This window comes from Gossypium raimondii, chromosome 11 (genome assembly GCF_025698545.1).
Source record: "Gossypium raimondii isolate GPD5lz chromosome 11, ASM2569854v1, whole genome shotgun sequence".
Lineage (NCBI taxonomy): Eukaryota > Viridiplantae > Streptophyta > Magnoliopsida > Malvales > Malvaceae > Gossypium > Gossypium raimondii.
This window is the reverse complement of record NC_068575.1, coordinates 53762143-53774928: the sequence shown is the minus strand read 5'-3', so window position 1 is coordinate 53774928 and position 12786 is coordinate 53762143. Positions and strand designations below refer to the sequence as shown.

The following is a 12786-nucleotide window of genomic DNA, read 5'->3' as shown; positions in this document are numbered from 1 at the left end:
TAATTATGAATTTTTATATTAATAAAAAATCATTTAGCATAAATTATAATGAAATCAGTTTTTTATTTATTAATAAAAATTATTTAAAATTTAAATTGTGAAACAAATTAGAAAAATTAAAATTGATCCTAAAATCTATTAAAACAAAAATTTACCATGTTTAACACAATACTACATAGATATTAAAATTAACTTCATTAAAAAACATAGAATACATATTTTATTCCTTTTAAACTTGTATAATAAATATGCATGTGTGTTTGCATTAATCACTTAAAATTTTAAAACATTTTAATTCTAATCAAGTAAAAATTTTAGCCAGAAAACTCAAGTAAAATTATATATCTTAAAATTTTAAATATGTTTTAAATTGTTAAATGTATTTAACGGTATTTGTATTTTAAAATTGTTATTTAAATGATTTTTATTAATTGGTTAATTTTTATTTTATTTTATACTGTTTATATTTTCTAAAAGTATTACAAATATTCCAAAAATATTTGCAGTTAAAACTATTTTTTAAAATTAAATTTCTTAACATTTAGTTCTAATGAAGTAAAATATTGGTAAATGTATGATGGGAGAGACCCGTAACAAATGCAAAGAAGAAGCATTTTTTACCCAGTAGCGAAGGGCTTGAACTAAAATTTCTAACACATAATTTAAATGTGAAAATTTGTTCTCTAAAAAAAGGGAATATTGAATAAATTGATTGTAAATTGAGATTTTGCAACTTCTACCTATCGTGAGTAAGATATTAATCGTAAGGAAAATAAAATTCCATAGTTTACGAACAACCAAGGCAAATGTAAGGGGTAGGTAACGGCTTTCCTTCCTTAAGATAGAAAGTTATAATTTAACCCATTAAAAATTATTAAATTATAAATTTATATACATATAATAAAATTAAATTTTACTCTATTTAGCCCATTACAAAAATGTTGAAATTATAATATATGATAAAATTATACGTTCATCTTTCAAAAATTTAAAATTCATTTTTCTAAATTCACATCAAGTCTGAAGAAATTTAGGCATGAGTTGAAGTCAATAGCCATGACTTACGCAGCCTGTGATTTGATGTAGAGAAAAGACGTTGCCATGTAATCATTCTTGCATCGCCAATCCTTGTTATTATACTTTGGGTCTTGTTTTTCCCAGCGCACTCCAAGTTTGATACCACGGAAAAGGTGGATAGTTTCGTCTCTACATTTTGATGCTAAGCCAAAGCAATTGAATTGATTATATTTCTCTTGGTTCTTTAAAAAATATTTTCAAATTTGATATGGTATATTTAAGTAAGTAAAAATTAATTTTAAATTTTGAAATAAAATTGGTTGGTATATTTTAAGCTTTAAGATATTTTTAAATTTTACATTTTAATTATATTTTTAAAGTAAACTTAAATATATAAAAAGTATTTGAAGGTTAAATAAAAATATGGGGATTTAAAACTTAATACAATTTGATATTTTAAAACTAAAAAGCGCAATTTATGGATAATGAAAACTTATAGAATTATCTTTAACTAACTCTAAAAATTAAACAGAAAAACATTTCTTGTATATATATATATATATATGGATAAATTTTAAAATTATACATAAACTTTGATTTAATGTGTAATTTAATATATGAATTTTGAAACTTTTATTGTGGTTCAAATGTATATATGAAACATTAACTTTGATTCAATCATACACATTTAAATAAATACATCAATTTATTTTTATATTGGACAAATATATGCAATATATAAACATAAAACGATACTATATCAATAATTGTGTTAATAATTTGTGAGAAATGGATCAAATAAAATTTCATATAAAAATTTGCACAAAATTAAAGTTCATGTATAAAATTATACATTAAACCAAAGTCTATGTATAGTTTTGATATTTATCTCATACATAATTATTTTAACCAACTCTAAAAATTAAATAAAAAATATCCATGCGATTTAAAAATATTGTTTTTAGAACAGTTAAAACAATATTTATAAACTGTTTTAAAACAATATTAAAATAGTAATTAAAAGAACCTAAAAATAATATTATTGAAAATAGTATATGTAAAATAATATTTAAAACATTTTTTAGATATAAAAATTTTAAAACCTTAAAATTGGAAAAAATACATATTTAAAATAAATTTTAAAAATTTGGGAACAATTTACAATTTTGGTTATAATTATACTTATTATACAAATTTAATATAAATTAATTTTGCATCGTTCTTAAAATCTGTTAAAAAATTAAGTGTGAATTAAAATCTCTATTTTAAAATTTTTACAGTATGTTAAAATTATTAAATCTGTTAGTAAATGTATTTTCACTAAAAAAAATACCGTACAAATATTATTTTAAATGAATGAAATTAGGACTAAAATCATCAAAATCTTTTCACTCAATTAAAGGATAACATTTACAAAATACTTTGTCCCAGCCCATTCGAGATGGGGGCCTTAAATAAAACCTTATAAACGGTCACGGGCCCAAAACCAGTAAAACTCGCGCTTACCAAACCAATCATTTCTCGGTTTCTTTCCTTTCCGTACACGCATGGCAAAGGTTATTGGTCCGTTTTGCTAAATAAGTCCCGCACCGTCACTCCAGCATTCCATCATTATTACAGGAAAAGAACAAAAAAAAGGGGGTGCTGCGCTGGCCGATCTTGTGGATTTTGGCGTCCAGTCGCCTTATATCTTTCCTTGGATACATTTTGTTTTGTGCTACCGGTAAGTTCGTAAGAGATGTCTTCTTCACTTGCAATTTCCTCAAGCTCCCTTAGGCTCACCCATGTCTTCCCAACTAACGGAAATGCAATTCTATTTAACGCCATATCCAGTTGCAGAGTCTCCTCTTTGAAGCCACCGTCTTTGAACAGTATCTTCATTAGAATCCCATTCGGGTCCTTTAAGAAGGCCTCTTTTTTCACTTCCTCCAGGCCCTTTTCTCCTGTCATGGAATGGCAGGATTGCACGTAAGTTTTGGCATCCTCCCTTCCCTTCTCTTCTTTCTATTCACTAGAACATACTCGTTGACTGAATTTTGTTATTATTTTTTTGTGTGTGTAAAATGGGTTCAGGGCAAAGATGGAAATTGATGTACCTGCATCGGTCGCTTACAAATGTTACTCTGATCGTGAAGCAATTCCCAATTGGATGCCATTCATTTCATCTGTCCAGGTTATTGTGTATACTGCTAATGTGTTACAGGGGTCACTCCGTATTCTATTCTTAAAATGTTGTGGCAGACAGTTATAATTTCATTGGAAACTTCGATTTTTGATTCTGTGTTCTAATCAGGTATTGGAAGACAAGCCTGATTTGTCACGGTGGTCTTTGAAATATAACGCATTTGGTCGTGATCTTGAATACTCCTGGCTTGCTAGAAATATGCAAGTAAGGAACCTGATTGACCTCGCTCCTTTTCGCCCTCTTTTTGCTTATTCAATCGATAAGTTCTTGTTTGAATTTCATTTCAACTGATCTTTATTTTCTTGTGCAGCCCATCCCAAATCAGAAAATTCACTGGAGATCTCTGGAAGGTCTTCCTAACAGGCAAGCAAAAAAACGACCCAGTATTAGGAATTTCATTGACTCCTTGAATAACCCAAATTTTACATTTTTCTTTTGGTTCAGTTTATGAGTTTGCCTTTTTATTGTTTTGTCGACACCAAAGCTCTATAAATTAATCCCATTGGGAAACTCTTGCACGCCGTTAAGGCAATACTGCAAAATTGGATGCTGACTTGGGACTTTGTAGCATCGCCAAAACAATTTATTCGTTTGTCAGGTGCCGCCTATTCCTGAAATATGATGAAAATGACAAAATGAAAGCATGAAAGATGATTACTACCCCCTCTCCCAAAATGAATGCTATGAAAGATGATCTTTGGAACCATTGAAGAAAGGCTTTAGATTATTGTTATCATAAATGAGAAGCCTTCTAGATGAGTCATAAAATTATATTACTTGAGCATTTCCTTTTCAGTTTCCGCCTGCTGTTCGTTCAAGTATGACCTGAAGCACAAGTAATCAAAGCTCTTTCATACACTTAAGCTTTGCCACTTATTGATTATCTATTAGCACATTCACTGAAAACATTCATCTGTTTTGTGCATAACATGATTTCGTGGAGTGTTGTTTGTGCTTGACCCTGAAATTCCTTTGGTTTCATTTCATGCAATGAAAAAAATTAGATAATATCTTTGTTTCCACTTTATTGCACTCCTTTAAACCTCTCTTTTTGTCATTTGCCTCAACTTGACGATAGAATCTTAACAACCTGATTTTTACATGGCAGGGGTGCCGTTCGATTTTATCCAAAGGGGCCTTCATCATGTCTAATAGAAGTGAGACTGCTCTATACAATACTTTGAGTTGATGGTTTTCTGGTTTATTGCTATTGTTTCCTCAAAAGTAATGAACCGCTTTATATCAAAATTTCTTCCTTATACCAGTAGTTGATTAATCTATCAGCATATATGCAAGTTGCCTGACCAATATGATATATAGCCATAGTCACTTCTAAAACTTGTCTTTAAATAATGTCAGGACGAAATATTGTTGGCTGGAAATTTGAAACTTAAATGACAAAATGTTCCCAAAGTTTTGTGCTACATCTCTCGCATCAGGGAAGCCATAGGGTAGAGAGCAAATGAGTTTTTATTGGCTGTTACTTGGAGTTTTGCTTACTTGTTGCAATTTTCCTTTCCAGCTGACAGTTTCATATGAAGTTCCTCAACTTTTGGCTCCGGTGGCATCTGTAAGTATTCTTTCCATGAAAAACATGTCGTGGAGGCGAACACCTAGAATTTCTTACCTTGGGAAAAATGAAAATTACTACTAACATTTAACTTGATGTGTAGCGAAATAGATAATGCTTCATTTAGTATTGTCGTAGAAATCATACCTCGTGCTTGAGCTAACATGAAGTAATCAATCTTTTTGCCGTGTTAAATTATTCAGGCACTTCAACCTTTCCTTGAAAATTTACTCAAAAGTGGTTTGGATCGGTTTGCAAAATATGCTAAAAGCTCAGGCTCCACACGATAATCATCTCTCTTATTTTCTTCTTTCAAGGCACATTGAAAGGTTTGGGTTCAAAACCTATCAAAACATTTTATTTGTATTCTTAAATCTTAATCTAACATTATTGAGAGGTATAGATAGGAATTTCAACAATTTGGAGCTGCATATGAAAGAGAGAGATGGTTTTAGATGTGGCAGCTAAAGTCATAAATGCTTATGAATGGCAAGAAGCTTAATTGTTTGAATGTATTCATAGGAACAGAAGTGATTTATGTTAATCTTATGGTGTCTTTTGGTTGACTTTAGGTGATTTTTGACAATTGGTTTTGATTTTGCATAGCACTTCTGTTTTGTGCTTCTTGGTTTTATTAATTAATAAAATCATATTTTCTTAATAATTGGGTTGCTTCATCTCTTTTGCTGTTGGTAAACTTTACATGGGTTAATTATTAAAAAAATATTACGAAACTTTTACCTCTAAACAAATTTTAAAATTGTATTTGTGTTTGTTTGTTTGAAATAATGTGAATTTGTGTTTATATAAACATATTTAAATTTTAGATATGTTTGAAATAAATGTGTTTTAATTTATTTAATAAATGAGTTTTAAAAATCTTATTCATGCTTATTTTGATAGATAAACATAAACATCATCCAATGCCTTTTATTCATCCGGTCCTTGGTTTCTTTTTCCCTCAATAATATGGTCTCTAAGTTAGAATTATATATATATATATATATATGAATTTTCAAAATATTAAAAATAAATAATTTATAAAAACGAAAACTTTTAAACTTTTAAAACAATTTTGATGATTGATTGAATTTTAAAATTTAGATATGGATATTGATAAAGAAGTCATATATTATGCGTTCAATTATATGGTGCATTCTAATTGGGCCATAGTATCCTTAACGACTTTGAATTAAACTAAATAACAAAATGTAACTTAAGATATCAATATAAAAAAGATCAATATCAAAATAGAAAAAAATGGTATACCTTTAAGAGCCAAAAGCCTAATTTTTTAATACACAATCTAGTTTTACTCATAACTTTTTCCATCCTTAAATCGGTAGAAAAGATACGTTTAAGCATGCTCAATCACACATCTTTTAATTGTTGCAATAATAACAATGCCAATTGAATAAAATTCAATTTTTTAAGGGATAAATTTTAAAACTATACATGAACCTTGGTCCAATGTACTATTTGATACATAAACTTTGGTTTGATGCAATTATATATATGAAACTTTGATTGTAGTTCAAATAGATATATGAAACTCGGCTTTGACTTAATTATACAAATCTAAAAAATAAATTCATTAGTTTCTTTTTATATTGAATAAGTATAAGTATTTGTATATGTATATGTATATGTAATAAATTAACATGAAATGATGTTGTATCAATAATTATGTTAGTGATTTGTGAAAATTATATCAAATTTATATTAAAATTACACAAAATTAAATTTTATATATAATATTGCACATCGAACCAAAATTCATAGGTATTTTGAATTTTATCCCTTTATAATTTACAAAAGCTTTTGTTTTTAACTAAAACAGAATTTATTTTTATTAAAGCACAATTATTTTTTAAAGAAAAAAGCCAAAACGCAATGTTTTTGAACTGGTTGGATCAAAAATGGTACGATCCGAGATTTTTTTAAATATTTAATAATTTTTTAATGTGATTAGCTAGATTAATAAACTGGTAGCTTAATAAGCTTGATCACCGATCCAATTTAAAAAACCGGCAAATACATTCATTAAGCCCAGGGGGAATAGTAAGACGCAAACCTATTTGTTGATCTGGGAGTAAAAACAAACTGGACATGATGAAAATACTGAAATAAAGTCAGGCTTCCAAAACAAATTAACCCAACAAAAATAAATTTAGAGATTACAGCATAATACCTCCAAAACCCATGCCAGGAGCAAAGTTTAAATCAAGGAAAGCAGCAGGAGCCTCGGCCCAAAGCGAGTTGAAGCAATTGGTCGCCCATCACCATACCATCCTTGTCCCATGCGATCGCACCGAGCCCGGCCATGTGCATGACAGCATCAACATATATATTTTTATTTTGAAAGCTAAGGACGTAAGAATGGGGCCCTTTTTAAAACCATTTCTTTACATTCATCATTAGCCGCCTATCAATCATCTTATCCTGAAAGCAGACAAATTAACCAATTGTTGTTCTTAATCTATATTATTTATATATACACACAACTACGGCGGTGGCTCAATAACAAATAACGGCGCATATGAACTACAACGCCAGGATGGAGCCATAAAAGGTACTTTCACTTTGGGAGAGTAAGTGGGATTTTTTGTGGACGTAGCTCTCTCAGCTCAAGCTAGTGGATCACCGCCCCAAACAGTCGGGCTTTGCTTTAAAAACTTAATAATAATAAAAGGTAATGCTTTCCTATCCAAATTATGGTTCGCTGCATGCCTTGTGCTCATGTCGGAGCCGACCAGCAGGCAGGGTCTAATATCACTACCTACCCTTCAACCCAACTTTAAGGTTTTCTCCAACAATGTGTTACTGGAAGCATTATTGGTTTTCACTTAAAGAAGCAACCGAAAAAACTGCCTTTCATTCGTGCTCACTGCAAAAAAAAAAAAAAAATTCAAGGCATTTTCATTCTATACTTTTCCTATGTAATGTAAGTAAAGCTATGGGCAAAACATCATATTACTCTTTAGATATCCCACATTATGTTGCGTTTAAGCTCCTTGAATTTCCTGTCACAGAACCAGCAGATTTTCAAAGGCATGCACGCTCCACTCAGGACACTACGGGAATATACTGTTAATTTAACTTAGGCCTTGTTGAATATATATAAATATTAATCTAAGGTGGAAGTAACTTTGATTGGGGCCAATGAAAGTGAAAGTTATGGAAGAAGCCGGGGAAGGACAATCCACGCATTTGATTTCTTGTTATTCCGTTTACCTTTTTCCAGAACTGTCATATGCAGACTCCACCTTCTCAAAAAAGCCAATGCCTATATGGAATTGGTCGGTTCCCGCCTCCAAAACTCCATTAAAATAATCTAAAGTTGCAGATGTTTTTGATAATCCTTCCCACTATCTGTTTTTTGTTATTTTCTTGTATATAGTATATATATTCAGACTTTGTGATTCACCATGCATTCCAAATTGCCAAACTCAGTTAACTCTTCACCAAGTTGCCCAGTGCTCACTGTGTTCACTCAATCAAAGGAAGTCGCTTGCTTCGTTCTCTACGTTCCGCAACTTGAGAATGCATTCATTCTTGTGAACTCCACCCTTTCTCTCGCCCTTTTCTCTCGTCCTTTTCATTTAGTTATTGACAGTGACTAAATAACTTGAGCTCTTTCTTTGTTCCCTGCAAAAAAAACCATACCTGTTTGCCAACTGAATTCTGTTTTGTCCTCATTGATTGAACCAATTTTTGCTTTAAAATGGTGCATTCTCGTCTATCCCTATCTATATTTTGCATGTCTTTTGTCTGTTTCTTCTTGTCCGCCCAAGGTAGATGGCATCATCACCATACTAAACACAAACATCATACTCACCATCACAAAATCTCTGAAATTTCAGTACCTCCTTTTCCAGCACCCGAGCCTTCCAGTCCCTTTGCACCTGAGCCTGCTTCTGGTCCTTTTGCACCAGAGCCTTCCAGTCCATCTGCACCTCACCCCACTGTTCCTTTTGCTCCCGAGCCTTCTAGTCCATCTAATGATGGAAATGCCAACATTTCTACTGGTGTTTTCGATGTAAGAAACTTCGGAGCTGTAGGGGATGGAGTGACAGATGACACAGAAGCATTCAAGATGGCATGGGACTCTGCTTGTCAAGTTAATGCATCAGTCCTTCATGTTCCTTCTGGTTTTTCCTTCATGATTCAGTCCACAATTTTTACAGGTCCTTGTCAAGGCGGACTTGTCTTTCAGGTAATTTACTAGTTTTTTTCTCTGATTGTAAGCGCCTATGCCTTTTCTGAGGGATAATAAAGAGGAACAACGCAATGTGTTGATGGGGTACATCTTTTTGAAGGTTGATGGTACACTTATGCCTCCTGATGGACCCGAAGACTGGCCGAAGAATAGCAGCAAGCGCCAGTGGCTTGTCTTTTACAGAATCAATGGTATGTCCTTGCAAGGAGGTGGTCTCATTGATGGTAGAGGGCAAAAATGGTGGGATCTTCCTTGCAAACCCCACAAGGTACAGCTGACTTCACTCTTGGTACTTTTTTTTAAAAAAAACTTATGCAGTTGAGTTAATAGCTAATCTTTTTGTATTGGCACAGGGCATAAACAGAACAACATTGTCTGGACCATGTGACAGCCCAATTGTAAGTTGCCAGACTCTTGATTTAAAATTATTGTGCCCCTCCCCCAAGATAATACAAAGAAATTTAAGTCATTTCAAACTTCATGATGCAGGCTATAAGATTTTTCATGAGCTCCAACTTGACTGTGCAAGGACTTAAAGTTAAGGATAGTCCCCAATTCCACTTTAGATTCGATGGCTGCAAGAATGTCCATGTCGAATCCCTTCACATAACAGCTCCTGCCCTGAGTCCCAATACCGATGGGATTCACATAGAGAATACAAATGGTGTTGAAATTTATAATTCAGTTATCTCTAATGGTTAGGCCAAAATCCCAAAAATCTTCCCAAAATTTCAGTTCTCTTTCCTTATAATTAGACTCGCCATCTTGATGATCTTGCTTCACAGGTGATGATTGCATATCTATTGGATCAGGATGCTATGATGTGGATATTAAGAACATAACTTGCGGACCTGGTCATGGAATCAGGTAGTTCTAAAAGTTTCTTTTGGACAATACTAACCTTTTGATTTCGTGTTTGCCAAATCTTATCCTTATCAAATATGTTCCCTTTGATTCTTCCCCTCAGCATTGGGAGCCTAGGTAATCATAATTCAAGAGCGTGCGTCTCCAACATCACGGTTCGAGACTCCGTGATTAAAGTATCAGATAACGGTGTTAGGATCAAGACATGGCAAGGTGGATCTGGAGCTGTATCAGGCATAACATTCAGTAACATTCACATGGAAAGCGTTAGGAATCCAATTATAATAGATCAATTCTACTGCCTCACAAAGGGGTGCGCAAACCAAACATCAGCTGTTTATGTATCAGACATACTGTATGAAAGCATCAAGGGAACCTATGATATCCGAAGCCCTCCGATGCATCTTGCCTGCAGCGATTCAGTTCCATGTACAAACATCACACTCTCTGATATCGAGCTTCTTCCAGCTCAAGGAGATATAGTTTTGGACCCTTTTTGTTGGAATGCTTATGGGGATATGGAAACGCTAACCATTCCTCCTGTCTCCTGCTTAATGGAGGGTATTCCTCGACGAATCTTGGATAATAACGATATGGGTTATTGTGGATGATTTAGAATTATAATCTTCTGTTTTTTTCCCCATGTAAATTAGCTTAAATACATGCATACGAATACATATAATTAAAAGGAAAGCCATGGATGTATCGGGATTGTATTTCGAATTATAAGATCATTCTAAAAAATGGTCCATATTATAATCTCTACTCCTAGTTTGTATGTTTTATTGCTAAATTTCTATGTTATAATAAACATCTGGTTTTTGCAAACTAATATACGCAGACATCAGAATACTGATCATCAATAAATGAACTTTAACCTCTGGTTTCATCGATTTTAATGCATGTTTTATGAAAGCTGTGCCTCGCAATGCAGTTTGATTATGAATGCTTCGACTTGGATAGTATGCAATTTTTCTTTTTTCAAGTGACGGAGTCCCCGTGGCATCTGATAAAGCTTTTGCATTTATTTTAGGGCATATAAAGGTAGCACTGAGGCATACAAGTCACAAACAAGTGAAAAGTTAGAGCGAGAATATTCCACCTTTCCACACATTGGTAGTGTGTCTTAAAACCACGATAAAAGCTCTTGTAAACAAACAAATCCAACTGCAAAAAGCTAGTAGAGGACGAGAAACTAAAGCAGAAAGAGAAGATATAATTAGAGAATAAATGGGGGAAAGTGGGGTTGATTTCAAGGCATGCAGTAAATAAACCGTCATCAGTTTCTTTCTTTTAGGTTTTATGGTAGATAGCAGCACTGAAATTAATAAATATTAGTAAACAAAGTGGAGGGGCCGGGACAAGAGTCTCCGTCTGGTCTAGGTCCATCACGCGCAGCATGGAGATACAATAATCATATATAAATCAGGATATCATCGAAGAGTGTAGACTTAAGTGCTCTGGAAAAGTAGCGGTCCCAACAAATTTTCGATGTTTCAGCTTTTTTTCCTTTGACCCATACCCTACGTTCTTTTGTAAACACAACGCTTCAATAGATTATAGTTGCTTTCACCTATTCTGCATCCAACCCAATTCAATGCTTCACAAACAAACAATGCTGCTTCGGGAAATAGTATTAGTGACTGTTGAGTTGATTAATCCAGGCTCAGTTCCTTTTTCACTCTTTCTTTTCTCTCTTCGATGGATGGGTGTTTATTGACCGAGCTCTCAGGCAGTCTCATATACTGTGATGTGGCAGGTGAGGAATGGAAGATTATGTGGGAAGTCATGAAGGCAAATTCAAACTCTTTTAATCAGATTAAAATGGATGTACAAGCTAAGTTATTATGTTGCAAGTCTATTGTTAATGTTTCTTCTTTAATTAGTGAATGGGTCTGAATGTAGGGCCTGAGGGTTAGTGGTGTGCTATTTTTTACCTATTGTAGCAAATTTTGTTGTCTTTTCATGGTTTATCCAAAATACACATCCTATCAATTTTAATTTTACGTTTGATTCTAAAAATCAAATATAATTTTTAAAAATTTTAAAATTTAAAAATACAAAATAAAATTAAAACCTTAATTAAGATTTATATAAATATATAAAATATTCAAAAATTATAAAAATATATTTAAAATTGTTACAATTTAATATATTTTCACACTTTTTTATTTTCCTTTTTATAATTATTGAAGACATATATATATTTAACAATTATATATTAGATTACCAAAACATTTTTTTGCCAGAAAATACTAAAACAATTTATCTTGAAATATGATAATAAGTTATTTTCAGTTTTTAAACAAAACATTATCCTAATGACATGTCCAAATCATTGCTTATAAGTGCCAAACCCTTAAACTTTTTTTTTTCTAATTAGCTTTCATGGTTTAACTAACTCTTCCATATTAAGTTATTATTCATTCTCAGCCTTCTAAATCTGTTTTTGGTGTTTTTTTTTTTGTGAAATGGTAACATCATTTCCCTTGAATCATTTCAGTTTTAGATCTTATTCTTCATTCATCATTGACCCTTTTATTTGGGCAATTAATACAGGACGCAGAGAATGTCACGAAAGCTGAACTGGAAGACATGCGACGTGAGAACATATACATGGAAGAAAGGCTAATAGCTTGGGAAAAAAGCAATCGAAGAGAATAAAGCCATTGAAGAATTGGCTGATGATTTGCTTAGGAACATTGGTGTTGATGCTGGATCCCATAACCTGAACGAGAACAATGGTCGACCTTGACGAGGAAACCATGAAGAGCTTGATAGAGGAAGCTGTGAGGAAGTTCACTAAAGCAATGAATGAAGCTCAATCCCGTCGGAGCCACCCTGAGGACGGCGGTGGCAACACTGGTGCTGGTGGCCAAGCTAGCAGCTTCAGTGGTGTTTCAAAGTTTGGGTCAAACTTGTGTATTTTTA

The 12786-nt window shown here is 32.6% G+C and overlaps 2 protein-coding genes and 1 long non-coding RNA gene across 9 annotated transcripts; 2 read left to right on the top strand and 1 right to left on the bottom strand.

Annotated features, from left to right (window-relative positions):
* Positions 1 to 2606: 2606 nt before the first annotated feature.
* On the top strand, positions 2607 to 5338 carry LOC105802922 (uncharacterized). 7 transcript variants are annotated; one of them, XM_052624394.1, is made up of 8 exons: positions 2607 to 2740; positions 2851 to 2985; positions 3091 to 3190; positions 3311 to 3406; positions 3513 to 3558; positions 4304 to 4359; positions 4725 to 4772; positions 4976 to 5338. In XM_052624394.1, the coding sequence occupies exons 2-8, from the start codon at positions 2966 to 2968 to the stop codon at positions 5060 to 5062; spliced, it is 453 nt and encodes a 150-aa protein (XP_052480354.1). In that variant the 5' UTR covers positions 2607 to 2740; positions 2851 to 2965; the 3' UTR covers positions 5063 to 5338. The 7 variants fall into 7 exon arrangements, 6 of the variants coding, with proteins under 6 accessions (XP_052480354.1, XP_052480350.1, XP_052480351.1 ...); XR_008191260.1 differs by lacking the exon at positions 2607 to 2740 and having other exon boundaries at positions 2747 to 2985; positions 4304 to 4426; positions 4976 to 5072; XM_052624390.1 differs by lacking the exon at positions 2607 to 2740 and having other exon boundaries at positions 2747 to 2985.
* Positions 5339 to 6743: 1405 nt separating this feature from the next.
* LOC128034679 (uncharacterized) lies at positions 6744 to 8139 on the bottom strand. The gene is made up of 3 exons (XR_008190820.1): positions 8007 to 8139; positions 7750 to 7795; positions 6744 to 7659 (listed from the first exon to the last, which is right to left on the bottom strand). It is a non-coding gene; the product is annotated as an uncharacterized LOC128034679 (long non-coding RNA).
* Positions 8140 to 8293: 154 nt separating this feature from the next.
* On the top strand, positions 8294 to 10637 carry LOC105802923 (polygalacturonase At1g48100). Its single transcript, XM_012634832.2, has 6 exons — positions 8294 to 8988; positions 9092 to 9259; positions 9345 to 9389; positions 9481 to 9688; positions 9777 to 9858; positions 9959 to 10637. Exons 1-6 carry the CDS (start codon positions 8497 to 8499, stop codon positions 10464 to 10466), a joined length of 1503 nt encoding a protein of 500 aa, XP_012490286.1. The 5' UTR covers positions 8294 to 8496; the 3' UTR covers positions 10467 to 10637.
* Positions 10638 to 12786: the final 2149 nt, after the last annotated feature.